This window comes from Manis javanica, chromosome 6 (assembly GCF_040802235.1).
Source record: "Manis javanica isolate MJ-LG chromosome 6, MJ_LKY, whole genome shotgun sequence".
Classification (NCBI taxonomy): Eukaryota; Metazoa; Chordata; class Mammalia; order Pholidota; family Manidae; genus Manis; species Manis javanica.
Genome location: NC_133161.1, coordinates 128649739 through 128676627, shown reverse-complemented (window position 1 = coordinate 128676627; position 26889 = coordinate 128649739). Strand labels below are relative to the sequence as shown.

The 26889-nt window shown below is 53.8% G+C and overlaps 2 protein-coding genes across 13 annotated transcripts in view; one reads left to right on the top strand and one right to left on the bottom strand.

The window, feature by feature from the left end:
- B3GAT1 (beta-1,3-glucuronyltransferase 1) overlaps positions 1–23666 on the top strand; it is a 28534-nt gene extending 4868 nt beyond the window's left edge. For 3 of the 8 annotated variants that reach the window (XM_073239435.1, XM_037013778.2, XM_037013779.2), the window contains 6 exons: positions 14677–14771; positions 14935–15081; positions 18195–18703; positions 19283–19579; positions 20324–20423; positions 21514–23666. In XM_073239435.1, coding sequence (XP_073095536.1) covers positions 14768–14771; positions 14935–15081; positions 18195–18703; positions 19283–19579; positions 20324–20410 — 1044 coding nt within the window. In that variant the 5' untranslated portion in view covers positions 14677–14767 and the 3' untranslated portion in view covers positions 20411–20423; positions 21514–23666. Of the gene's footprint in view, positions 1–1809; positions 1875–14343; positions 14445–14676; positions 14789–14934; positions 15082–18194; positions 18704–19282; positions 19580–20323; positions 20424–21513 lie in introns of those variants that run through there. The other 5 variants (XM_037013780.2, XM_073239436.1, XM_037013776.2 and 2 more) reach the window with 4 other exon arrangements.
- Positions 23667–23790: 124 nt separating this feature from the next.
- The window catches only part of GLB1L2 (galactosidase beta 1 like 2), a 39537-nt gene continuing 36438 nt past the window's right edge, over positions 23791–26889 (bottom strand). For all 5 annotated transcript variants that reach the window (XM_073239429.1, XM_073239428.1, XM_073239431.1 and 2 more), the window contains one exon: positions 23791–26761. In XM_073239429.1, coding sequence (XP_073095530.1) covers positions 26727–26761 — 35 coding nt within the window. In that variant the 3' untranslated portion in view covers positions 23791–26726. The remainder of the gene's footprint in view (positions 26762–26889) is intronic.

The window sequence follows — 26889 nt, the reverse complement described above, 5'->3', positions numbered from 1 at the left end:
TGGATACAACTGAAATGATGTTTTATTGAACCGCTCTCACCAAAAATCATTGCCTAAACCCCCATACATTCAAAATAAAAGGAGCAAATGAGGCCCCAGCTGCCCCACATCTTGCTGGGTCGGGTGGGGCAGAGGAATTGAGGGGCTCTTGCGTGGGTTCGCATGCTCCGTGGTCCTGAGGAAAGAAAGCCAGGAGGCCACCCCCAGCTCAGAGGAAGGGAGCACTAGGAGGGAGAAGGGCCCTTGGCCTGACAGGATTTAGAGATCAGCTGCCTGATGCAGGGCCTGGTCACAGCTGTGTGGGCAGTCCCCTGTGACAGACTCTTGCAGATTCAACCTCCTCATTTCAGAAGGAGGAGCATAAAACTCACAAACATGTCCCAACCCAAATCATAACACTTACCTTGGCAAGCTGTCCCCAGAATGCACAGAGCAGGAGGTGAGAGAGAGAAGGGGCCCACCAGCCAGCTGCCAGGAGGCGCAGCGGAGAGGAGGTGCTCTGACCAGCAAAGCAAGAGTCGGCCACGCACAGCCGGAGGCTCTCCGCTGGGTGCGTGGACTCGCGGCCCGGATGCTTCTCCCAAAATGAGGATTCTGTGACCCTAGGTTGCTGCCTTCTTCTGATAGACAAGGAGACTGATGCCCAGAGAAGCTCCAGTCTTGTCTCAAGACCACAGCACATAGTGCTTTGTCCCAAACTATGACCTAAGTCCCCTGACTCCCTCCTCCTCTCTCCGTAAGGCTGTCTGTCCTCTTGGCAGGACAGAGATGTGCAGTGGGCAGCAGGGGCAGCCTTTCTAGACCTGAGGTGAGAGGCTGACATTGAGATCCTAGAGTCCCTTTTCACCCAGGTCAGGAAAGGCCTCTCTCTCCTGCTCCAACAACTGGCCCAGGAGGACCAGCCTAAACTACTCTGACAGGGCCTCAGGGAAGCTCAGGCTACAGGCAATGCATTAAAAATACATACAGAACTTTAATTAAATCAATGAATCACCAGCTTGCTGTAGTATGAGCATGCACACTCTGACCTAAGGAATAAGGTCAGCCTGGAAATCCTCAGCTGGATGAGCCACTGGCGCCCTCAGTGGATTGAGCGTTAGGTTCTGGGGTTGCCTGGCCCTGCTCAGCCCAGACCTCAAGGCCTTGGGGACCCCATGAGTTAACTGGGGTCATCCCAAGCCTGAGGGAATCATCCTTGGCCTAGTTCCCCCATCACCACATCTTGGTGCCCACGGAGCTAAGTGCTGACTCCCAGGGGTGTTCACACTGTGTCCCAGTGCGCGCAGGCCACACCAGTTGCCTCCTTCCTGTGTCTATCCTGTGCACACGTTCACTTCCCCCACTCAGCCCTGTGCTCTCCTCGCCCGTGCCTGCTTCATGCACAGAGCACAGAGCAGGAGGACAGCCCCTGTTCCACGATAGAGACTAGCCAGCACTCACACCAGGGCTGACGCCGTGTGGCAGGTCCCTGACGCCACCAGCCTTAGGTTGGCATTCAGTCTCAGGACATGTTATTTCCTTTCTGCATCAGAGAGTTTCCCATCTTAAACTGAAGCATTATCCACCTCACTCATCACTTGCTGCTGTTAACTTCTTCTCTCACCTGTAAATCTTTCTCAACCAGAACAAGTATCTCAACTGCTCTCAGTCTCCATCCCTCCCCAGACCCCAACTGGGATACACAGAAGGCTGCTGTGTGTGTGCACGTGTGTGTGCACATGTGTGCATGTGTGTGCTTGCTACAGGTGGCACTTCTGGAATCTCTGGGGGAGTGCTTCCCAGGCATACTCTGTGTGTGTTTCCTCATAGTGACACTGTCAAGTGACAGCTGGCAGGAAGATGCACCCAGCAGCCCCACCCAGGACTACACACAGGTATCCACCCCAGCCCTGCTGCAGGGACGGCCCTCTGACACCCACACCCCACAACCCCGTGTCCAGGCCTTATGGAATGTGTCATTATTAATGGCTTTAACCAGATCTTCTGGACAATAGGTTCTTTTTTTTATTGTAGTAAAAAAATACATAACATAAAACTTACCATCTTAACCATTTCTAAGTGTTCGACGGTATTAAGTACATTCATATTGTTGTGCAACCACCCCTCTCCAGAAAGTTTTGCCAGAAAGTTCCAGTCTTGCCAATAGGAAAGCCTGGCGATTGGTAGTAGGAGTCTGACTGTCCTGGGGCCTCATGTCAGTGGGACCCTGCAGCATGTGTCCTTCTGTGATTGTCGTCCACCCAGCCCAATGTAACCAAGCTTCATGCTTGGTGCTGTATCAGGTGTCAGGATCTCCTTCCTTTTCAAGGCTGAGTGGCATTCCTTTGGATGGACAGACCACATTTTGTTCATCTATTCATCCAGCTGAGAGGTTTTCTGATGCCAGGCCAGGGAGCAAAATGTGCTCATAGTGGTGGTGCTCCCCACTTGTGATTCCCACACAGGGGTGTCTCAGTATAAATGCCCGCAGATAGCCCTCTGCTCCAAGTTTCACTATGTGGCCAAGCATCACGAGCACAGAGAGCAAGGAGTTATTTGAGAACCTGGTCTGGTTTGGGCCTCTGGCTGCTCCCTTCACTGTTCAGTGCCATTTGAGCATGTTCAGTATCCAACCCCAGGGACAGTCCCAGGGTGAGGGTACCTGGCCTTGTCACTGAAGACCAATCTGGACTTCAGCAAGTTGAGGGACATTGAGGGGAGAATATGCCAGCCAGAGGTATCTGCCCGGGAAGGAATGCCAAACTCCTATCCCAAACCCGCTCTATCCTGCCACCTTCTGGGGACCCTGAGAGAGAAATCTCTCCCTTCCTCCAGAACCCTTCCCTGGGGGCAGGAGCCCTGGGCAACCCTGGAGAGCCCCCTTGTACATGGCAAGTCTGCCTGATAGGCCTTTGCAGTGTTGAGGCTCTGTCTTGGCAACCCATGGCTGCCCTGCTGCTAGCTGTATAATAAAATACATGGCCTATAAAAGCTACAGATAGTGTCAGCATAATCTACTATCTGTGGGACTGAGATTTAGGGACCCTCTATTCATCATGTACATGCCTGCTTGCTTGAGGGGGGGTAGTGTACACTGCCCACTCTAGCTTGCAGGCCTTCTGAGCTGGGCTTCCCACATCCACCCTCTTCAACACCTATAATTAACTATGTAGCACCCAGGTAATTGGGTTACCTGACTAAGGGAGAGGGGAAGAGTGACAGAGGAGGTAGGTGGAGCCTCTGAGGTGGGAGGTGACATTTTCCAGGAACCAGGGCCTGCTTCCAGGGGAGAAAGGGCAGGGATGCTAGGGCCGGGGTGGATGGTCCTAGATCCCTGCTGAAAGCCAACTCTCAGCACTAACGCCTGGGGAGTCTCAGTGCTGAGACCTTCTGAAATCCCTAGTCCTTCTTGCATGTATGTCTTGGGGGACTGGGCAGAGGAACAGGAAAGATGTGTGGGGTGGGGCAGCACAGGGACGTGTCCCGACACCAGGTTGATAGCAGGTCAGTCTATCTGCCTGTAGCAAGGCCTTTCAGTTCCAAGCTCTGTTTACAAATCTGTAAGTGGGGACAGCAAAGCAGTGCATACCTCAGGCTGCTGTGCCAACGCAGCCACAGTGAGTGTCTCAGAATTGCGAAGGGCTGCAGAGGGAGCCTGGCACATCAGGGCAGCCTGAGAAGCCAGGGCCAGAGTGCCAGGCCCCAGGGGACTGCCTCCCCACCTGTGGCAATCCGGTATTCTCCAGGTGCTCTGGCCGCTGCACACACCCACTCCATCACGCTGCTCATGCCAAGAAGCTTGCTCTCCATGCCATCCACTGCAGCTCAGCCAGGTCCTGAGATGAACCGAGGTGCTAGGAAAACGGTGCCCAGTTGGTGGTGCTGACCTAGAAGGAAGGGGCTGAGGTGCCCCACCCCCTTCCCCTTCTGTTCTGCACTTGGTTCAGCTGAATTGTAAAACAAGATGGTGGAGTGGTTATCATTTCTATTATATTTTATATTATCTAACATTTTTAGTACTAATTGTGTGCAGAGTTCATGCTAGTTTCCATCATTTGATCCCAAAAATAGCCTAGTAAGAGTCACAGATAAACTGAGTCACAGAGATATGGGTGTAGCTTCTGTTTTCTGTGGAGCCCTGGGCCTTATGCCAAGTTAGGCCTGGTGACCCCAGAGGAACCCACAGCCTGAGAGGGTCTGCACAGCTGTCCCAGCCCACCCACACCACAGACTCTCTGTCCCAGGACCAGACCCACTGGGTTACCTGGCCTGCTTGATTCCAGTCCACACGCCCTGCCCACTGCACTGCAGGAGTCTAGTGCCTGGCTGCTTGCAGTGGACTATGTTGCAGGCAGCGCCAGTTACCCAGCCCAGGCTGTGCAGCCTCGGGCCATCTCAGCCTCCAGGGTCCTACTCGCCTCCATGAGGCTAGGGCTGCCTCTGCCAGCTCCAGAGCCCAGGATGCAAGGGCCTGAGTTTTTCAAAGTTGCAAATGGTTGTCCAACCTCCACCGCAGCAGGGAGCATGCCACTCCCCAGTGCTTGTGCTGGGCAGCCTAGCAGGAGGAGAGGGCCGCCTGGGCCCCTGCATGGCTCTGGATGCTGCTGCTCACTAGCAGCTGCTAACTTGCATATCCAGCCCCCAATGTCTGTCTTGTATAAGAATCTGTGAGCCCTCCTCTGTACCTGACTCCTCATCCCCCACTCAGGCAGGCCCCAGTGGTAGCCCAACCCCACAGTATGTGCCACTTGGAGGTAGAACTGCACCGCGGATGTCCTGAGAAGCTCCACCTCTCACAGGGCCATGGAGCATTGCAGCAGGTTGGCCAGGAAGGCTTGGTGTGCTAAAGGCATCGTGCTGTAGCCACAAGCAGAATCCAGGACAGAGTGGTATCCTGGCATGGCCCACACTGTCAGTCCTGCCTGCCTGGCTCCAAGGTGGTGAGGTGAGGCCAGGCAGGCAGAGGATGTGGAGAGGTATTCCTAGCAGCAGTAGGTGAGAACTGCTTTGCTTCTAGGATTCATAATGTGGGGGGAAAGAGGAGCCCTGGTTTGCTCACAGCACAATTATGTTGATCTGTGCCCCCATGCAGCCTTCATGCAGGACCGAAGACCCCACCTGGGAGTGGGTGGGGGAGAACCAGGCCTGCACTTTGCACTGGCTCCTACAGCCAGGTGCCACACACTGGGTGGCAGCAGGCCCTGGTGGGGGACCATGCCCAGGGTACCGGCCCAGTGCCTGACCAGGCCTATTGCTCATGCATTGAAACCTATTGTTTGGCCCCCTCGGCACACCCTCAGAGAGTCCCTATAATGGATAATGAAGTATACGGTCACACTGCTCTCATGAATGGGGCCAGGGGACGCGACTTCAGCAGGGACACTCAGCACAGCCACCCAGGCCAGGAGGAGGTACTTGAGTTTCCACTGAGCCGAGCATAAAGGCAGAACAGTGGCCTGAAACGGAGTCAGCAGCAGTGAGCATGGGCCAGGAGAGACTGCCAGCTGTGTGGTCAGGGCCCCTGCAAAGGCCACTGCGACTGATAAAGCCAGGGGAGGCCTTGGGCAGGGGTGAGGCCAGGCGACTGTCTGACAGCATCCTGCATGCCTGGGACACTCAACCCCTTGTGCCTTATTTTCTTCATCTGTAAAGCAATAATAAAGCCTTGAAATTAGTGTAGTGATTGAATAAGATGACCAATGTCAAATCAATTGGGAAGTTACAAATCACTATTGCACATGAGTTGTGTCATCAGTAACTTTGAGGGAAGGCTGCTCCCAACCCCTGGCACTATGGTGAAAAGGAGTGAAAAGGAGTGGCCTGTCCACATCTGCATTCTAGGATCTGAGGCCCTTGGCTACCAAGGGCACAGGAGGTAATCTTTTATTTGAACAGAGAGCCAGTCACAGGATTCTCCAGCAGGGCTCAGAAGCAACAGCCAAACCCAGCCAAGGGAATGCATACATGTGTCCATGAACACATGTGCACTCATTCAGACAGGTACTGGCAACGAGCACCCAGGTGCGTGTACGTGCATGTGAAGAAGTAAGCCGCTGCCCTGTGAAACCACACAGCAAGGGCCACGTGGTTGGTTGGGACAGCCTTGATGAGTTGTCAGAATGGAAGGCTGAGCCCTGGATATTCTGCTGAGTGCAAAAACAGCCCCCTATTCAGGAGGATGGGGAGCAGAGTGCCCCCATCATTTTTACCAGACTGACTTCTTCCCCAATCAGTTGGCTCTGAGAGGGTAGTGGCAAGAGGCAAGAGGGGCACAAACACCAAACACACGCTCAGACTTCCATGGTCTGGTCCAGCTGACAGGCCAGATGCCCGCCCAAGCCCACGCTGGGTGATGGCAGAGGTCTGCAAAGAGGGGCAGCGGGCTCAGAAGCCAAGGTGAAGAGGCAAGATTGCAGCTGGAAGGAAATCATGTTAGGTTGTGAGGGCTAAGCCTGGCATCTTGACTCTAAATCAAGATCTCTGCCCCTGGGGCTAGCCCAGACCCTGGCACTGGGTGGGAATGGGAATTGCCATCTGATGGCCCAGGAAGTCTGTCTGCTAACATCTTCTGAGCACTCACATGCACTGCAGGGAGGAGAAGGCACCTCGCTGGACTGTGGGCTAGAGGCTGTCCGGAGGTGGAAAGCAAACGAGAGGATGCACTGGGGTGGGGCTGCAGGACAAAGAGCCTTGAGTGCCATACTAAGTTGGTTGTTTGGGAAATACGGGTTTTGAGCATGAGCAAGTAAGGTTGACCAGGCAGTGTGGCAGATTCTGGGAAAAGCGCAGCAGGAGGCTATGAACCTCTAGTACTAGAGGAATGCAGCCCAAGGCTTGGGGACAGCCAGGCCAGAGTAGCTGAGGCCCAGCTGATGCAAAGAAGAGAAGGAACAGAGGACAGTCCTGGGGTTTTCATGTTGGTTGGCAGGACAGACGACAGAGAGAGGGAAGCCTGGATGGGAGTGCTCTAGGAAGAAAGATGCGAATTGGATCTTAGACATGGTGCACTTAAGGTCACAGTGGAATTTGCCGGACAATAAAAGGCATAACAGCACCATGCCAGAGATGGGGAAACTGAGGCTGAGACAGATCCAAGGGACTTGTAAGTGGTCTTGCACAGCTGGAGGGCAGTGTTCACCCCTGAGACAGGGGCCCGTCCTGATCCTCCCAGCACTCTAGCTTACTGCCTCTTCTTTCAGGAGTGATATGCAGCTTTCAGGGTCTCTGGCTTCCACCCTGCCCTCCTGCAGCTGGAATGTCAGCTGGAGGGAGTTAGAAAGGGTCAGGGCCAGGCAGACCCACTGCAGCCCTTTCTGGGCTACAAGGTTGGCATCACATTAGAGTAGCTTCTGTTTATTGGCAACAACCACGTGCCAGGTAGTTTATACTGATTTTTTCTAATCATCCTAACAACCCTAGTGGGGAAAGCACTGCTTTTCTTCTCATTTTACACATGAGAAAACAAAGTCTCGGTTTAGTGAAGTGGTTGCTCAGCAGAGGAGGAAGGGCTCTATTGCGGCCCCAGGGTGCCCTCCAGTACTTCGCTGACCCTCCATGTGCCGCTATCCTGGGCAGAGGGGAGAAGAGGGAGATTGGAGGGTGGGCACCATAAGGCCGTGACAGATCAGACCTTGCTGTCACCTTAGCTGCTCTGGAGACCAGACAGAACTGAGGGTCAGGAGGTGACATGGCCTGCTTGCTGTGGACAGACTCTAAGGTATCCCCATGATCCCTGAATCCTGCCGCTTCTGCCTTTGTGTAACTCCCTGCCAAGCCACCCCACATCCCCAGCTTCCGACGCACTCCTTCAGTGTGCATAGCACCTGTGACTAGCCTCTGACCATTAAAACGTGGTAGAAGTTATGGGCTGTCACTCCCTGATTACCTTATGTCATTTATGTGGCATTTTACTAGCAGACATGCTCTGGATTCTCTCCTTGCTGGTCCTGTTGGAGACACCCATGTGGCAAGGAGCTATGAGCAGCCTCTACAAGCTCCTCAGCCAGCCCGGAGACAATAGCCAGCAGGAAGCACAGCTCCCAGTCCTGTGACTGCGAGGCAGTTCACTCAGCCAACAACCTGAGCTTGGCAGCCGGTTCTTTCCCAGTCAGGTCTCTGGAGGAAAGCGTAGCCCAGTCAATACTTCGCAGCCTTGTGAGGCCCTGAGCAGAGGGCCCTGCTGAGCTTTGCCTAGGCTCCTGACCCACAGAAACTGAGGATAATAGATGTGTGTCATTTTAAGCTGCTAAGTATGTGATAACTTATTGACAACAGTAGAAAACGAATGCACTTGTCTTGGGAGCAGTGACATTACTTACAAAAGCTGGCATGGCTGCCAGAATAGCAGTGACATTTCTTATAAAAGCTGGCATGGCTGCTTGACATTCCAAGGATGGAAAGATAGGAAGGAAGGAGGGCAAAGGAAGCGAGGGAGGCAGCACTTTCCAAGACCACGCGCCCCCCAGCCCCCCACCCCCACCCCCAGGCCTAGGCCCTGTGCAGAACTCTGCTGCCGGCTTCTTTGCAGGAGCTGCTCCCTACGTCCCACAGACTCCAAAGCCGATACATACCTCACTGCTTTCCCCCATCATGCAGGCAGGGACCAAGTGGCCATGTGCTGCTCTGTCTGCCTAACTGGGACTCTCCACTGTCCCACAAACGAAACACTTGATATTTGCTTTGAAGGCCTCCTGCCTGGAGCCTCAGGGGTGAGAGGATGCCTTTGTGCCTGAAGGAACTTCAGTGAGGCCAGCTGGGGCCGGTAACTTGTTCCATTCAAATTCCTGCAATGAACTGGAATGGACTTTCCCTTGCAGCATACCATGCAAATCCAAATCCCAATTTTCATTTTTTACTGTATCGTCATCCAAATTGAATCCAAGGGCTATTTCTGAAAACCCAAAATGGGAAACAAAGGAACTACAACCATATAAACCATGAATGCATTTCCTGACACTGTTGGGCTGGAGGAAAACCAGAGCATAAAAATGTGCTTTATGCCAGGCCTGTGCTGATGACACTTCCTTCTGCCCAAGCCCTTGGCTTGGTTTTCCCAATTAAAAAGGAACAAGACGGTGCAGGTCTGGAGTCCATGCGACATTTCCCATGTGAAATAGCCAGGAGTGAGAGCCAGCAGCTGCCAGGCTGGGGGCAGGACGTAGGCCTCCCAGGGCCTGGCCTTCCTCGCCTCATTCTGCTCCAGGGAAGCAGGGTGGGGTGCTCCTTTGGGCACTCAGCCTGGCCACTGGGGGTCAGGGAGGGGCAGACAAGTTCAGGGAGCTCTGTGCCTGGGCAGAAGTGCTAGATGGTAAAGCCGGAAGAAAGTTCTGGGTCTGTGAGGAGGGTGGAAGTATGGACGGGGGTCACTGACTCAGAGGCCAAAGGCCTGAGTGTGCAGCTCTGCCAAAAGCTAATTCTGAGGCTGTGGGCTGCTCACACAGCCCTTCTAAGCCTCAGTTTCCTCATATGTAACATGGGAATGAAATCTCTCTGCCTGCCTCACAGAGCTCTTGCAAAGATCAATGGACCCAGATTTAGGAAAAACTGAACCCTACACGCCCAGCATAAGGCTTTTACTGGGAAGGCTTGTGATTCCAAACAGGCATCCCACATTCACTTCTGGGTGGAATGAGCTATGGGACCCCCATCCCCTCCCCTCCCTCTGGAGATGGGGTCAAGGGAAGAGGTAGAGGCGTGGAGGCTGTGCAGACACTCCATGGACACCCCCAGGGCCAGGCTTGGGGTAGCCAGGGGCAATAGGCAGACTGGGCTGGGTTAATGAAGTTTATAGATTGACTGGACCTGAGCTGATGAGCTCTGGCACTGGGCTTTTCCTGAGCAGTGGCAACAGAATCAATGCTAATCCCTTGATCCCATTAGAGGCCCCTGCGGATCTCTGGGCAAAGGCTGTTCCGCCCTTCCAGGGCACTGTCTGGGGCCAGAGGAAAAAGTGGGGGCTTTGACCAGCATCCCTGACACTGTCATCTATTTAAAGCACCTCCTCTTCTGCCTCCTGCTGCCACATCCCTGCTTCCATGCCCAAAGGGCTGATGCCTTCCCCCAGCCCTGGCTGCCCAGTTTCCCCCACCTCTTCCTGGGCCCCAACCCAAGCAGCTGCTTATGTTCCTGCATCCGGAGGCTTCGGCACCTGCCTCATCAACTCCAGGGGTTCAGGTGACAGATGATGGCTTGTTTCCTTCCCACGGCAACAAAATCTCTCTCCATCAGCCTTTCCTTGGTGGACCTAGCACACTGACGCAAGCTCTCCACTCCATCCCTGCAGCACATGGGTGGATGCCTGAGCTCACGCAATCCCTGGGCTCCTCCCTCCCACAGCAACCGACCGCGTGCGGGTGAGAGTCGTGGTCTGCTCCCAACTTGCTCGTGGTAGTTATGTTTATTATTATCATGGAATATTATATAAACCATGAAACACAAGCTGGGAAGAAATAAATGTGTTGTTCCTATGAAAACTAAGTTGAATGCTCTCAAAAGACTCCATAGGTAAGTGTGGAAAAGAAGTTGGCTGAATTAGGTGAAGACTGGTATGGAAAAAGCCATAAACACTAAAAACTCTAGTGGATACTGAATTTGAATTGCTCACCGAGTGTCCTCCAGGCCCTGGATCACTGAAGAAATTGACACTGGAGGTCACAGGCAGTGTGCAAAGCCTGGATGATGCCGGAAGGCAGCACAGAACCCCCATCAGCTCCCCACTGGCCCCAGAAAGGCCTAGGCCCTGCATCCAAAAGGTGGCAGTGCTGCAAGCCAGCGAGTGATGAGTGGTTTGGATTTGGGGAAAATGATCACATATTGTGTGAGAATGGGGAAATATCTATTGAAAACTTGGCTGTAAAAGTGATTTGTCTTAAGTTGAAACATGTGGTTCCATGTATGCCTTGTTTTGAAGTTGTTCCCCACTGTGACCTGCTGTTATCACCCCCAGAAACACCTGAGTCTGTTTGTGGCTGACCTCTACCACTCACACGCGCGCCTGCTCCCTCTCCCACGCCTCTGTGCTGCCCGTGGACTCCAACACAGTGCCTGCCCACTACGTGCTGGATTAAAATTTGCCGAATGGAATTAAATAAGCCTCCTCTTTTGGGACTGAGAACTGGTGGGGTGTGTTCATGTGAACACCTGCAGGCTCGGAAGAAAGACTTTCCATGCATTTAGAATTGTCTAGCCTTGCAGTCAGCCTTGCAGCCAGCCCAGCCTTTCCAGGCCCAGCCTCTCTATTCCTCTATCCATCCGACTGGCTCCACCCCCAGCTGGCTCCACCCGCACCTTGGACACATTATTGCCTGCCCATGAGTCCCAGACACCCTTAGTTCTTAAGCACAGCCCATGCACCCTAAAACCCATAGACAAATTCCTGTAAAAAGGTCTTCCCAGAAATGGCTGATCTCCATGGCCAGCTAGCCCTTAACCTAATGACCAAGTTCCATGGAAAGCTGTTGGGTTGGCCTCTTGCCTTGATTTTGGCCTTGAATGCCCATCTGACCCCCACTTTTGTCACATAGGACATTTCTTCAACTTCACAGAGCTCTAAATGCCTTCACGTCAAGCTGCTAAAATTAGAGCTCTCCCAATCAGCCTCCACATTTTAAGATGAAGGTGGAGGCCAAGGAGGGCCCGCAGTGTGGCCCTGGTCCCCAGAGGAGGGGAACAGTACCCCCTGTCCCAGGTGCTGCCCCAGCCACTGTGCCACTTCCCTGCCACTGCTCCCGGTGCCCGGCTCCTGTCAACAACTGGCTATCCCCCGCAGAATAGCCTGTGTCCAGTGGAGGAGGTGGAGAACACCCAGGAGGGTGCCAGGGCCGCGCCATGTGGCATGTGGACAATGAGGGTTGAGACTGGTCACAGACTTGAGTGACACATGCTGATGTGGGGAATCCTGCCCACAGTGGACCCTGCGCCCCACACCCATGCATACCTGTAGTTTCCCATCAGCCACCTCCTGCTCCACCTGACTCTTCCTCAAACACCCATTCTCCCCACCCTTGCCCCTCCCTCTCCTGGCTCCTGGCTGTGGCCAGCCCCTCCCCATCCTTGTGTTGATTCTTCTACCAGCACCAAACCAAAGCCCAGGCAGAGCAGTAGGCTGCAGTGGGGGGGTCACCCCAGCAGACCCTCTCAGACATGGGCCTCAGATCTGGGGTGGGGATAGTGTGGCCTTACGCCCAGCCCCACTTCCCACAAGCCTGCCACCTGCTGGCCAGCTGGCATGCTCCAAGGCTGGGGGGATCTCCATTGTGCTTAATAACTGCCTGGTAATTAGCTCCACGATTTTGCTACTATGCTTATAATAGCCTCCATTAAAGTTATGGGGTTTTCAAGCCATAATGGCTTCCAGAGTAATTAATGCACAACTGGGTTTATTGCTAAGTTTATTTTTAGAGCTTTTCCTCTTCATTCCCCTCCCTTTCCTCCCATGAATGTTTTCGCCCAAATGGCTGGGATCAGAACTGCCTCTCCACAGCCCCGTGCACCCCTCCTCTCTCTCTCCCCCTCCCCAATCCTGTCCTCCTCTGCTCCCATCTCCAGGGAGCCTCTGGGATCCCACCATGGGGACAGGTTTCATGGACAGGGGTGGCTCTGAAGTGGCTCTAGGCCAGGGCCAGTGTGTGTTCCTGTGCTTGCCCCACCTGACCCAGGGTCAGAGGCCCTGGGCCTGGAACTCTGCGCATGCTCCTGATGACAGCACAGAGCCAGAGGGGCTGGGTTCACATCTGGCTGCATCATGTCCTGATGGTGACCTTGGACACATCATTTACCCTCAGTGGCCTCAGTGCATTCCATGGGAAACGGTATTAACAGTAGCACCTACAGCTAAAGTGGTTGTGAGGGCTTCCTGTGAGGTGCTGAGTGTCTCCATGGGGCCCCAGGGATGCTGCATGGCAGCCTATATAACTAAGGACAGCCCAAGCAGACAAGTGGGAGGTTGAGCAGGTGCGTAAGGGTGGGTCTTGGGTTAGGGAGGTGCCCAGAGGAAGGAGTAAGTGTAGGACCACACTCACACAGGCTGCACCCATCAGACTGGCATGAAGCCCTGCCTCTTTCTGTGGCTTTCTGCATCCTGAAGTTAGAACCCTTCCCAAGACCAAGGACATTGGAAAGGCTTTGCCAGTCACTGAGAGCCCAGGGGAACTCCCCCAGCCAGGCTCTCGGGAGCTCCTTGGTCCTCCATCAAATGTGACCTGAGATTGCCCAGCCAAACAGAATCTGAGAAGCCCTTTTGGTGTGGGAGGGTGGGGCCTGGGGGGGCATGGCAGAAGGTCATAGCACTTCATCACATTCAGCACCGGAGACCCAAATAGGCATCTAGGGGGAGGCATGGGGCTCTTGCCTGCTGGTGCCCTGGAAGAGGATCTGTCATAGATGCAGTGTACACTCCAGAACTGTTCTCCCTGCTCTGAGTCCATGTTCTTTGTCGCTGCCCATGACATTAACCTGCTGAGCCTTCCAGAAATGAGGATCAGCCTGCCCACCAACTATTTACAAGGATATTGGAGGCAGAGAGGGACTTTGGTGGCAGGGGACAGGTGGAGACATGCTGGCTGACCCCAGGAACCACTGTGTCTTTCCTGGAAGATACCTGGTTCTTCATGAGGTGACAAAACCATCTGGAAAGAGGAGCAGACAGGGAGAGGAAAACAGTCTCTGATACTCGGGAACCAAAACTCCTCCTCAGCCACGGCTCTCAACCCTGCCAGAAATGGGGGCGCATTCTTGCCCTCTGTGAGGGGCCTGGACAGCCAGCACTGGAGGTGGTGAACACACCAGCCCAGCCCGGAGTGCCCTGGCCTATACCCCCACCTTGCTCCCTTGCAGACCCCATCTGCATCTTGCAGGGTACTCAGCACAGAAGTGGAAAGGAAGGTGAATATAGGCTGTGACAGCCTCCATGGTGGTCATAAGGCCTCTATGCCTGCTCTTCTTATCACATGAGTGAACAAGGCCCATGTGAGGATGCTGCTGGTGGACCCTCCCCAGAACTGAGGAAATCTGAGTCCTCCTCACACTGGGGTACCTCTCCTGGGGCCCCTGCTGGAGTTCAGCTTCCCCAGGATGTGCTGCCCCACCAGGACCACCTTCTGCATCCTTGCTGACACTCAGCTGCGCAGAGCTGGTGCTTCACAAGAATGTTCTACAGACATCAACAAAGGGTTTCCTCCCAGAGTCTCTCCCCAAAGCTTCTGTAAGTCCTGAAAGGACTCACCCCCATATCCAGGCTATGAAAGAGACTGTCTGGGCACAAACACATGGACGTGGCAGTAGCAGATGTGTCTTGAGCGCTCACTGTATGTACTGTACATCAGGCACCGTCCCCGGGGCTTTCTCAGTTAACCTGTTTAATCTCAGGGTCTGTGAAGTAGGTGCTGACGATACCCCATTCCATGGAGGAGACACTGAGGCCGAAAAACTTGGCCAAGGGCATGGGACTGGCTGGTGGCAAAGTTGGGGTGAGTGAGAAGGCTATGCCCTTAACCTCTATGCCCCGCTGACTCCCATGAATGGGAAGTGGCCTGTCTCCAAGATGCCAGGCACCGGGCCCCTTCACCAGGCAGGTGGGTGGATGCAGGCCATGAGGAGGGGGCCCTTGGGCTCCATAGTGCATCCTGGAGCTGGGCCGCCCTTCTGGGCATCTGTGCCCTACCCAGGTCTCTGGCCATCCTCTTCTGCTCTGTCTTTTAGGTGTCCACCTCGTAGGGCTCCTGACAGTGCCCCAGACAGCCACCCCTTCCCAGACTCCATTCGGGCTGGACTCTGCAAACCTGCTTCCGCAATGGGTGGGTTGTGAGCCCTGGTAAGACCTGCTAGCCAGCATTCGGCTTCTCTGTGCTCCCGGTGCCTGGCCTGCCCGGCCCATTCCTGTTTTTTCTCCCCTGTGCTCCCGCTGTCTGCTGCCACCATCCCCGGGGCCACCCCTCTCCTGACCTTGCTGCCGTTCAGGTAACGAGGAGCTGTGGGCCCAGCCAGCCTTGGAGATGCCGAAGAGACGGGACATCCTTGCCATAGTCCTCATCGTGCTACCCTGGACGCTGCTCGTCACAGTGTGGCACCAGAGCACCATAGCACCTCTGCTTGCTGCACACAAGGGTGAGCCCCCTGCCCCAGCTGGCCTGACCAGGCTTGGGTAAAATAAGAGTGACTGCAGCCAAGTTCTTATTTTCATTTACTAGGCAGTCGAGAGGAGCCATAGGCTGATGTAGGCCAGTGTCCTTACCCTTCTGGGGATCGTGGCCCCTGTGGGAGCCTGTTGAAGGCTGGCACACATGTGCATGTAGGAACAATTCTGCATCCCATCCCAGGACATGCAAGGATAGGCAGGGAGGGAGTATGGATGGGATTCATGGCCTGCCTTGCATCTTGAAACCTTTCAGGAGAAGTCTGTTGATTGTTCCTCTTTTCCTGCTGAGGCAACCCTGATGTAGTCCTACCTAATGAAAAGAGGCCTGGACAGAGGAAGAATCCCATGAAGCATTTGTGGAAGAACTGGGTTTACAAGCAGCTTCTCCTGGCTCTGAGTCTGGAGCTTTCCCATCCACCAGCTTACATTTCCCTACGTCCCAGACTTTCTATGTGCCCCTTATTTATTGGTCCTCAGTCTCACGTCCCTCCCCTCTCCCCACTCCATGCATGGCACAGACTACCCTAGGACAGCAATTCTCCCACTGAGTCATGCATAACAAAGAGCACACAGGCAGCATGTTACAGTGGAAGGGCACCCAGGCCCATCCCAGCAAGAGCACCCACAGGGTTGTGGTGGGCCTGAAAATTCTCATACAGCCCATAACCCCAGGTGATCTGGAAACAGGCTGTATGCAGCCAAGCATCATCACTCTGGAACTGGGCTGCTCCACACAGTTACATGTCTTGCTTGGCCCAGTGGTTCCTGAAGCTTCCGTGAGGAAGGACCAAGCTGAGATGCAGTGCCCCACTGCCCCATGCTGGGCACAGTGAACCTCTCCTCCTGCCACATATCCTCTCCTTTCCACTCCCAACTTACCCTTTTAGAGCTGTTGTTATCTTGCAACTACATCATCCTGGAGGGGTTAAAACCACCATATATAAGATGACATGTATCACATGGAGCCCGTTCTTGGCAGGGGTGTGGGGTCAGGGATATCAGGCTGTTTTGCTAAGAACTGATGTTACTCCCTGAGGATGGGGAATTGGCTCTGGTTCCCTCAAGCATGCCAAGAAGGACTGAACCAAAGCTGCCCTGAAATACAGTCAGGGTCACAGGGAGGTCTTTATTATTCAGAGGTTGCAGACACCCTAAAGCCAGCAAGAATAGCTGAGTGCAGGCTGTGGCTGAGTCATAATTCATGAACTTTCCCAGGGCACAGATCTGTTTGGGATTATTTGAGTGGCAGAAGGATGAAGAAAATGGCTCTAAATCTCAGGGTAAATTAATTTGTATACACATCCTGGTCAGAATCCCAATCCCCATGTATCTTTTCCTCAACCTCATTCTCTTTCCAGTTTGACCTAAAACTCCTCCAAAAGTTCACCTTTGATCAACCATGTCCGTGCTAGTCTTTCCGCCCCTGCATTCACACACCACAGGCACTACATCCATGGCCCAGGAGCAGGCTCCTAGCTATTGCTGTGTGTCTTGTTGGGCCTCAGTCTGTTTAAGCCCCTGAAGAGCTGGAGCAGGTCTTCTGGGTCCATCTGCATCTCCTCCCCAAGCCCAGCGTCTGCCCTCACACAAGCACCCCACACATCCTGCATGCTAACGATGTGGTGGGAAGGGCAGAGGTGACAGGTGGCAGATTCCCCACATCCTCCCTGGGCCCAGGCTTCAGCTCTTCCATGCGATTGCTCACTTCAGTCTCTCCGTGGTTGCCCGAAACCAGGAGGAAGTAGGGCTGGCTCCTTCTGCACTCAAGGAGATAACTGCCTAGCACTGTTCGGACAATTTACATGTATTGACTCATTAACCTACATAGTAACTCAATAAAGTAGATGCTACTATTAGCTCCATTTCTCAGTTGCTAAAATTGAGACACCAGAAGGTAAACAAACAGCTCAAGGGCATACAATTAGTGACAGAAGTGGGCAGGGTCTGAGTCTAGGCCTTGGGTTCCTGGGTCTGTCCTCTGACCATCAGCACTTTCTGCTACAATGGTGTGCGCTCATGAGAGCCACACAGTCATTCAAACATAAAGACATAACTTGGGACTCATTAAGAACAAGACTACCAATGGCCCTGATTTCTCTCTTGATAGCTTCACTAATGAGGAAAATATCCAGGATGTAAGAGAAAACTTGATAATTAGAGATGCCCCATTTGGAGCAGACTGCCTTCAGGAAGGAATAGGTTCCTTTTGCCTGTGGGTGCTTTGCCAGAGGCCAGCCTCCAAAAAGCTCCACACAACATCTTTCATGGTGTCCTTGGGGAGATATGGGGGGAACTAGCTGGATGCTAGGACAGTTAGTGTTCCAGATGGTCAAATGAATGTGTCCAGAAAGTACAGATTAGGAGACTGACATTATGCCAGCAGAAGAACTGAAACACTTTTGTGTATGCTAAAATGTAGGAATACTTACAATCAGAAACAACAGGTTCAGGATTCCAAATTATCTTGGTAACTGTGGGCAAAAATCCTGGAATAAAATGCGATAGTTAAGTATTAAATATGCACCAAGATTCAAAGGATCAATTATATGAGACCAGAAGAGGAGATGCCCCACTTGACCAGAGGTTTATGGAGAATCCGGGCTAGCTGACTTCAGACTCTCCCGAGGCCAAGGTGGACTGCAGCCAGACAATACCAACTGTTGCAGCATGTACACCACAGAGCATCATCGCAGCACCCTGTGCTCCGCAGCCCCCACCCTGTGCAGGGCGTAGAGCAGTCACATGCAGAGGGCACTAAGGTGGTAAGGGTGGGGACACTGTCACAGAAATCCCCACACAGACAGGAACAGACAATGCAATCTTGGGATTTGGCCAGCTGCACTCAAATAGCTTCACAGCCCTCAGATGACAGAAGCAGGCGGAGGCTCCATATCCTCTCTGGAGTCCAAGCTAGAGAACTCCGGAACGCCTCCCAGGTGTGCAGCCTTCACGTCAGTTCCAACAGGCAGGGATACAACGTGGTCGAGGTGGGAGACTTGTTTGGCAGGGTGGGTGGCATCCTGCCCGGGCCTGAGGCCACAGGCAGACCGGCGTCCCCACACCCTGTCTCCCGCCCCCACAGAGGATGGCAGTGATCCCCGGCATGACGCGCCACTGGGCGCCGACCCCAGGGAGTACTGCATGTCGGACCGCGACATCGTGGAGGTGGTGCGCACAGAGTACGTGTACACACGACCCCCGCCATGGTCCGATACGCTGCCCACCATCCATGTGGTGACGCCCACCTATAGCCGCCCAGTGCAGAAGGCCGAGCTTACACGCATGGCCAACACGCTGCTGCACGTACCCAATCTACACTGGCTGGTGGTGGAGGACGCGCCGCGCCGCACCCCGCTCACGGCGCGCCTGCTGCGCGACACCGGCCTCAACTACACGCACCTGCATGTGGAGACACCCCGCAACTACAAGCTGCGCGGTGACACCCGCGACCCACGCATCCCGCGTGGCACCATGCAGCGCAACCTGGCCCTGCGCTGGCTGCGTGAGACCTTCCCTCGAAACTCTAGCCAGCCTGGTGTGGTGTACTTCGCAGATGATGATAACACCTATAGCCTGGAGCTCTTTGAGGAGGTGCGGGGTGCAAACAGCGAGAGGGGCCCTCCAGCGAGGGGATGGAGATGCACGTGTGGCTGTGGCCATACAGGGAAACCATGAGCCAGGGGTTAGGCCCCGGGCAGTGCAGCCTCCAGGGAACTAGGGGAGTGGTGGAAAAGGGGATCAACAGCCTGCATGGGTTTAAGGGGAGGAAGTTGGTGTCAAAGCTCCTGGGTGCTAATCCTGGCCTCAGAGATACTGTCTGAGTCAGGGCTTTTAGGGGAGCCACTCTGCCATGGTTTGGGCTTGTGAGTCAATGTTGTCTGCAGAAGGGGAGGCATCGTTTCAGACTCCATAGTGGGACTGAGAGATTTTGCAGCAAGGGGAAAGTGGGCCAGCAGGCCACGTGCAGAAGAGGAATATCAGCTGGTTGAATGGGTTAGGCCTTGACCACCCCAGAGGGCAGCGTCCCCCACAGAAGCCCAGCACAGGCAGATGCATCTGGCCTGGAATCCTGGCTTGGCTATAGTTAATTGATGATATCACCTTCGGGAGGACTGGCACCCCATCCCATCAGGAGTCCCAGGTGTCCTGATTCTGGATCCTCCCTTGCAGATGCGCAGCACCAGGAGGGTATCTGTGTGGCCAGTTGCTTTTGTTGGCGGCCTGCGGTATGAAGCTCCACGGGTCAACGGGGCAGGGAAGGTGGTCGGCTGGAAGACAGTGTTCGACCCACACCGCCCGTTTGCAATAGACATGGCCGGATTTGCAGTCAACCTGCGGCTCATCCTGCAGCGGAGCCAGGCCTACTTCAAGCTGCGTGGTGTGAAGGGAGGCTACCAGGAAAGCAGCCTCCTCCGAGAACTTGTGACCCTCAATGATCTGGAACCCAAGGCAGCCAACTGCACCAAGGTAAGACTCCCCAGCAGAACTTCCAGCTGTGATGCAAACTTTTCAACCAAGCCCTACCTACAGACAAGGGAGAGGCAAAGATTACAGAACAGGCTTGCAAAGAACTAGCCTAGAGCCATGCCTTCCTACAACACCCTCTTGGAGGGCAGTTTATCACCTGTTAGGCAGTCATGGAAAAGTCAAGCAGAGAAATGCAGAGGGAGGCCATCAGTGAGGCAAAGCCAAAGACTGCACCCCCTCTCTCACTGCCAAACACCTGGGCTCTGTGAGCTCCCTGCCAAACACAAGTACACACGTGCACATACACGCACAAGCTCACACATGCACAAGTGTACACAGCAGACATATGTGCATGCATAGGTACACAAAACACACACACACTGCTTCTAGTTTCTCTAGCTAGAGCCTGGGCTCTCACCTGGCTGAGCTGAAGGGTCCTGAAGAACTTTTTCCCTGTCTAGGGAGGGACCCCTTAAGAAATGCAGCAGAAGCTGAGAAGCAAGAGAAAAATCTCAGGACTTGTCTATTTTCTGTAGCTGTAGAATTTGTTTCCAACAGATAATCTGAATGCATCCTATGGTCAAACAGCAAAAATGAGGGGATAAGTAGAAATAAAGAACAATGGAGGAAGCCTCGATGCAACAGGGTCAGAGTAGGAGAGACGGGGAAATACGCCCCAAGTGTGGGTGGAAGTGGGGAGGTGGCAAGGTGATGCCCTGCTTTGTTTCATGTTTCTGGATGCAGATCCTGGTCTGGCACACACGGACAGAGAAGCCAGTGCTGGTGAATGAGGGGAAAAAAGGCTTCACTGACCCCACTGTGGAGATCTGAGCCCAGGATCCAGGTACACGAGGGGCACACCCAGGCCTCTTGGGCTTTAATTGTGGGAGGACAGGGCAAATTCCAGAGGAGTGGAAGAAGATGGTTGAGGACCCCTTCCCACTGCATCATCTGGAGTTCAAGAGCCAGCTCCCCACACAGCTGGGTCCTCTTGCCCCCAGCTCCTCAGAAAGCCTCTCGTTCAGACACCTTCTCATGACAATGTCCTGTCCCTACTAGTATTATTCTGGCCACGACCCTTGCCCCACTGCAAGGCCCTGCTATGTACACCCTCTCCCGGGCTCTGCCTTTCTGCGTGGATTCCTTTACAGTCATGCTGCCATGAAAAGGACCCCAAGCTCACCACTTCCACCTCACCAAGCATGCCCATGTATCCCTCTACTGTAGTAGTGACAGTGTAGCACAGGGGTGGACACACAGACCCCAGAGCCTGGTTCAGCTCCCAGGCCTACCACTTTTCATGGTTTGAACTTACTTTCTTTCTCTAGGCCTCAGTTTCTTCATCTGCAGAACGCATTACTGGGGATAGGAAGAATAGTCCCTGGTACATAAGCTCCATATAAGTGTTCCTATTTTTATTTGATTCTTTAAAAACCCTCTACTGAAGTAGGCCACAGGCTCTACCTACATTTTAGAGAAATGATGCTCAGGAAAGCTAAATTAAGAGAATTGTGCCAGGTGATTGGTAAAGCCAGGAATTTTCGATGGGCTTTTGCATGACCTCATCACAGAGGTGGGAGCTCAGTGGGATGCACACTTGCCCTCTGGCCGTGGAGTTAAGCATTAGCTTCTGTGTTGTATTTGTACTGCCTGCCTACTGGGGACCACAGGGTGTCAGGCTGTGTTTTGTCCCCCAACTTAAAAAAAATCAACCTAGCCAGTGCCACTGAGAATATGACAGTACAGAGCCTTCTTCCCTGCCTCCTACCTCACCAGGGCACTGGCAGAGCCCACCCCCACCCCAGTAAGGAGTCCAGGGAGGACCCTGGGGGCTGGCTCTGCAGAGCTCTCAGGCAACCCCGGCTGGGGGCTCAGGATTGGGCAGCTAGGCTGGACAGGGTGCCCCCTCTCCTTCATCTGCTTTCCCTCCACAGGAGTCTCCTTCTCAGACCCTGTTCCTGGCCTTCCATCCTCTCCCCACCGCTGATGGTCCCACCAAGGCAAACTCCTCAGGAATCACCTCACTCTCCTATTCTGGGGGCTTCAGAGAGCCCAGGCTGGTGCCTGGACAAAGGACGGAGAACGTAAAGCACAGAAATCCCAGACCTGTTGTTCTCTTCCATCCAGCGTGGGCAGGGGCCCAGATGCTAGCCTGGCCACTCCATCCAGGGAGCTGCTGCCCCCACATGCCCCCAGAGTGTGCAGCACTGACAGGGCCTGTGGAGCACAAGCCCTGGAGACTCCAGGCTGAGGGAAGGCAAAAGCCCTGCGGTCAAGTGGAATGTAGCCTCCCCCACTCCCTGCTCTGTGGGCCTAGCACGACCACACAGGACATCTGGCCAAGGAATTCTGGAGACCAGAGAGCAGCCCCACCTCCTCCCCTCCTTAGCCAGATGCTCCCAAGTAGACATACCTCTCTTGCTTTCCTCTGGCCCGTTTCCAGAGCATAAGGCTGTCCTGAATCACAACAGGTGACCAGCCCTGCAGGAGGGGAGCTGGGGCCTGCCAGCAGGCTCCCTTGGTACCTCAGGCTGTGGTGGGAGTAGAGCCCCTTCCTCCAGCCCTGCACCCCTCAAGCCTGATCCTTCCAGCGCAGGGAAGGCACTGGGCCCTTCAGCCAGCACAGGTCATGGACTGGCCTAGACTAAGACCGTGTGGCCCCCTGTCCACACACTGTCTACCACTGCCCACTGGGCTTCAGGGCCCCTGACTGGAACTGGGGCTGGGGTCGGATGGGCAGGAGCCTTTCCCGGGAGCACTTGAGAACCACAAACCTCAGGGGCTCCCACAAGCCAGGGGTGGACGAAGAGGAAGGAGAGGAGGGAGGCGGGGCAATTCCATGACATCTTCCTGCCCCTGGTTTGGGGGTGGGTACTTGGGATTAGCAGAGGGATTTGTGGAAAAGGGGCAGAGATCATTGGGCACTGAGAGGAAAGGAGAGGTGGGTACATGCAACTTCGGAAACCATTGCATTGTAAACACAAACAGGAAGGAACCCTCTTCTTCCTAAGCTGGGGACCAGCAGAACAAGCCCACCTCCTGTCCCACTGCCCCCTTCCCACCCCAGAGAAAGAACCGTGTGCACTTGCTGCTCCACCACCAGGAGGAAAAGTGGTCCTTGTTCTCTGCTGACCCCTGGTTTTCTGACTGGGGGTCATCTCACTTATGCTCCTGCAAGTTGGAAGCACAATTTTCCTCCCAAGTGAAGGAAAAGGAAAGGCCTGAGCCTACTGAAGAGGTGTTTATTTTTTAACTGCTAACAGCCCCATCCCATTTAAACTCCCAGGACCAGCCTGAGGGCCATGGAGAACCCACTCTTCTGTGGGTGAGTGGGTGCTAAGACTCAGTCCAGCGATCCAACATTCAAAAAAATAGCATTGGCTGCCTACTTTGAAATGGATTTAACTTCCCACAGTATTCCTGAAATCACAGATGGGATCCCATTCCTGAGAACCCTGGGCCACCTTGCAGGACGTCCCCCAGCCTTGCACACTTTGGATGGTTGCTCTGGGAATCAACCCGCTGGTATCAAGTGGGGGGGCAGGGGAAAATGGGAGCAGGTGGCCAGAGGGCACCAGTCACATGAGTGAGTTTACACCCAGGCACTCCACTGCCTCCCTCCCTGACACTAGCCCTGAATGCTCAGGGCAGCTCGGCTGGTCTTAGGCCGCCTTCTTGGCTAAAAATGCAGGGCTCATTTTCAGGAAATTGATCACGAACAACAAAGTGGGATATCCTCTCTTACTGTGTTTTTTTTTTGGCAGATGCTAGTTGAGTTGTTTTTACTTAATACCCTCTTAGCTGCATGTGTATTTATTTATAATTATGACCCTGGTGGACTGCAGCTTTCATCTTCGTTGGGAATGAGTTTGTGATAAATCAGAATTGAGTCTATGACTACAATTCACTTTCCCAACCTGGTCTGTTCCTGCTCTCCACCATGAAGGAGTGAGGTGGGGGCTGGGGTTCCCCGCGCAGGTGGGGTGAGGGTGGACCCACACAACTGCACCATCCGGTCTGTCTTAATTTAACTGTATTTAATTTGTTTTCGAAATTAAAACTCAAATATGTTTTTTAACAGCCCTAATCCTCCCCAGCCCTGCCATACTTTATTCCCATATGTTGTCACATCCAACAGACACTTATTCGTCAGGTGCCTCCTGGGAGCCGGCATTATTCTAGGACTGGCACAGAATGGGGGAAAAACCAAAACACTGGTCTTCTGAGAGGAGGTAGATGGGCAATAAGTGAATCGATAATATTTCAGATGGGATCAGTTCTAAGGAGAAGCAGGAGGCTGAGTGCATCTGTGGACAGGAGTGACACCTCTACAGTTTGGTCAGAAAGGCATCTCTGATAAGGTAACACCTGGGCAAGAGCAGCAGCAAGCACATTTGCACTTATGTGGGTCAGAACATTCCAGAAAAGAGCTCTCTCCCACTTGGGAGAGTGCTTAGCATATTTGGAGATCAGCAAAAGGCCACTGTGACTGGCTGGGAAAGGGGAGGGAGCTAGTGGTGGGCATGGGAGAGGCATAGATTATGTCGGTGCTGGGAATGTAGGGGTGATGCTTTGGCATCTATTGGGAAAAGAAAGCCTTTGGAGGGTTGGAAGCAGAGGACTGGTGATCTACTTGGCCCTTGAGAAGAATCACTCCCCTTTTTGGGCTGACAATAAACAGAGAGGACAGGGCGGCTAGCAGAGGCAGCACTTGTAATAACCCACAGGGTGATGGCAAGCTGGACAAAGGGGCAAGCTGTGAGCAGAGAGTGGCTGGGTTCTGGATGTGTGTACTAGGTACAGCCAGGAGAATTCGGATGGATTGGATGTGAGATACGAGAGCGGAGCCAAAAAAAATCAAGACACAGAACAGAATTGCCACTTCCTGATGAGGGGCAGAGTGCAGGAGGGAACATGTGTGAGTAATCAGTTTGGTACCCCTTGCCTGTTAAACACGTGGCAAGAGGGTAGATGACAGGGCCAGGGCACCTGGAACTCAGAGGGTGAGGGTCAGGGAAGAGGACCCAGGGCTGTATAGGATCCCCAAGTCGATGAGGCCACCCACAGCCAATGTGGGCAGAGCAAAGAGGTCTGAGGAGTGGCCTGGAGACGTCCCGCATTTAGAGATTGGGTTATGAGGAGGATCCGTGGCAACTGAGGTGAAGCCACCCAGGAGGGAGCATCTGGGCAAACTGTGAGTGAACACTGCAGGAGGGGCTCCGCCAGGGGCTCTGGCGGCAAAGCTGCAGGGTGGTTTGGCAGAGGTAATGAATAGCAAGGTTGTGCAGGAGGCCCTTACCTTAAGAAAGACCAGTGCATCCCTGTGCAGATTTGCTAAAAGGGTAATTCAAGGGGATTCTTCACTTTATTTGCTGCACAATTCCTTTACTTACCAATTCATTGTCACATTTTGCAACAGAAGACAACTTACATGCAGCTTTGTAGAAGTGTGCTTTGTCGTAAAGCGAGCATGGGCCATGCCCAAGGAACCCTGGTCTCAACCATGTCTTAGCTCTATGCTTTCTATTCCAAAGCAGTTCAGGAATAGCTGGTGAGTTTGGGCAAGATCGGGGAACTGGCCCCCAAATATTGTCTATGATGTTCATTTTAATAAGTCCCATTCCTCTGCCCTAGGGAACCCAGGGCTCAGCCCGTGCATGTGCATAACTGTACAAGGCCTCAGCTCTTGGGCCCACCCAGTGGCTGCACACAAGTGCCCCTGCAGAGTCTGGTCCTTGACCAATGCAAGCCTGAGGACCTTATGCCTGCTATTCTGCTCCCCTTTCTTTACGGGCTCCCTGGGGAGGCATCTATTTGACTTTGACTATTACTGAAGGTAATAAGTTTGTGGCAGTGGAATCCACATGTCGTTTGCGAAGAAAACTTAGCCACTGTAGCTAACTCACATGTAGAGCTGTCCAGCAGATTCTCACCTTCTGCCTGCCAGCACCAGAATGGACCTGACTTCTCCTCTCCAAGGGCACTTCCAGTCCACAGTGATATTTCGGGAAGAACGGAGGTAAGGAGGGAGGTAAGGGGCCAGGAGCTGGATCACCCACTAAGTGGGTAAAGGCGGTGTCTGGACATGCGTGCCAGCTGGTGCCTGACCCAACACTGCCTTTGCCTCTGGTGAATTGCACAGATGGGACTGGAAAAATACCACCATAGAGAGTTTGATTCAACTCTGTTGCTTTATTGCAATTCAGGACGCAAACCTGAACCAAATCACTGGACTGAATTCCCAGAACTAGCGCCTCAAATGTGGGCAGACAACTGTGAAGGAAGGCTACCTCTTCTCCCTCTGCTAAGTCCAGGAGGTTGAGGGAGAGAAACAGAGCCAGGCCTGGCACCTGGGGGTGGCTACCCACCCACACAATGGGGCTGGTCTTCTGCCCTTTGCTTCCCTGGATCCTCAGACAGGGACGTAGTTTCACTAAGATCTACATTTCTTCCTCAGCTGGTGCTTCTCATTGAGTAAAACTGGAAATACTCACTAATTAAGGAAAATAAGGGGCTGAATATTTCTGTTTCTTAAACTGGGTTTGTCAGTCTGTCAGATGCAACTGAGTGGGAATGAAAAGGAGAAAACGTGCATCTCTCAGTTTCTTCCAGAATCTCAGAGAAAACTCAGGGAGGGTTGTGAAGGACAAAGTGGACTCAGGGGAGACCCCTGCACCACCTATCCTCTACAAACGGTGACGAACCCACCATCCAGAGAGGAAAAGGGACCCTGAGGGGTGCACCCAGCCCAAGGGAGGTCACACAGAGTAGCAGGCATGCCCAGGAGCCGGACGTCCCTGAGGACCCAGGTATCAGCAGAGGTCAACCAGACCTTCCCACCCGCGGGTGTTTCCCGCTGTCCCCACCCAGAGAGCGGGGAAGTGGCAATGGTGCAGCCGCAAAGCCCGTCAAGGAGCCATTAGGCAGGCAGGAAGCCCACCTTCTTCGGTTCTACCAGGCACTGGCAAAGCAGCAGCTCCTTGGCTCCCTGAGTCACTGATTTGGGAACCTCGCGCATGCGCAGGAGCGAAGGCAGGTCAGCGGGTCGCAGGATGGCAGGCCTGCTTCGGCCCTGGCGGCGCTGCGCGGTGCTTCTCAGTTAACGTACTGGCTCCTGCCTAGGTGGGGTGTTTCAGTGAACTGTATGTCAGGGCCTGCCATCGTCTCCTCGAAAACAATGACCTAGGGGTCAGAAGGGCTGGCGTTTGACGGAAGCCAGATGAGGGGGTCTGAAGGGAGGGGCTGGCGCCAGGCTGGAAGGGGCCAGGTCCCCTCGCAGCACCAGGAAGGGCAGCAGAAGGGGCTGGCCA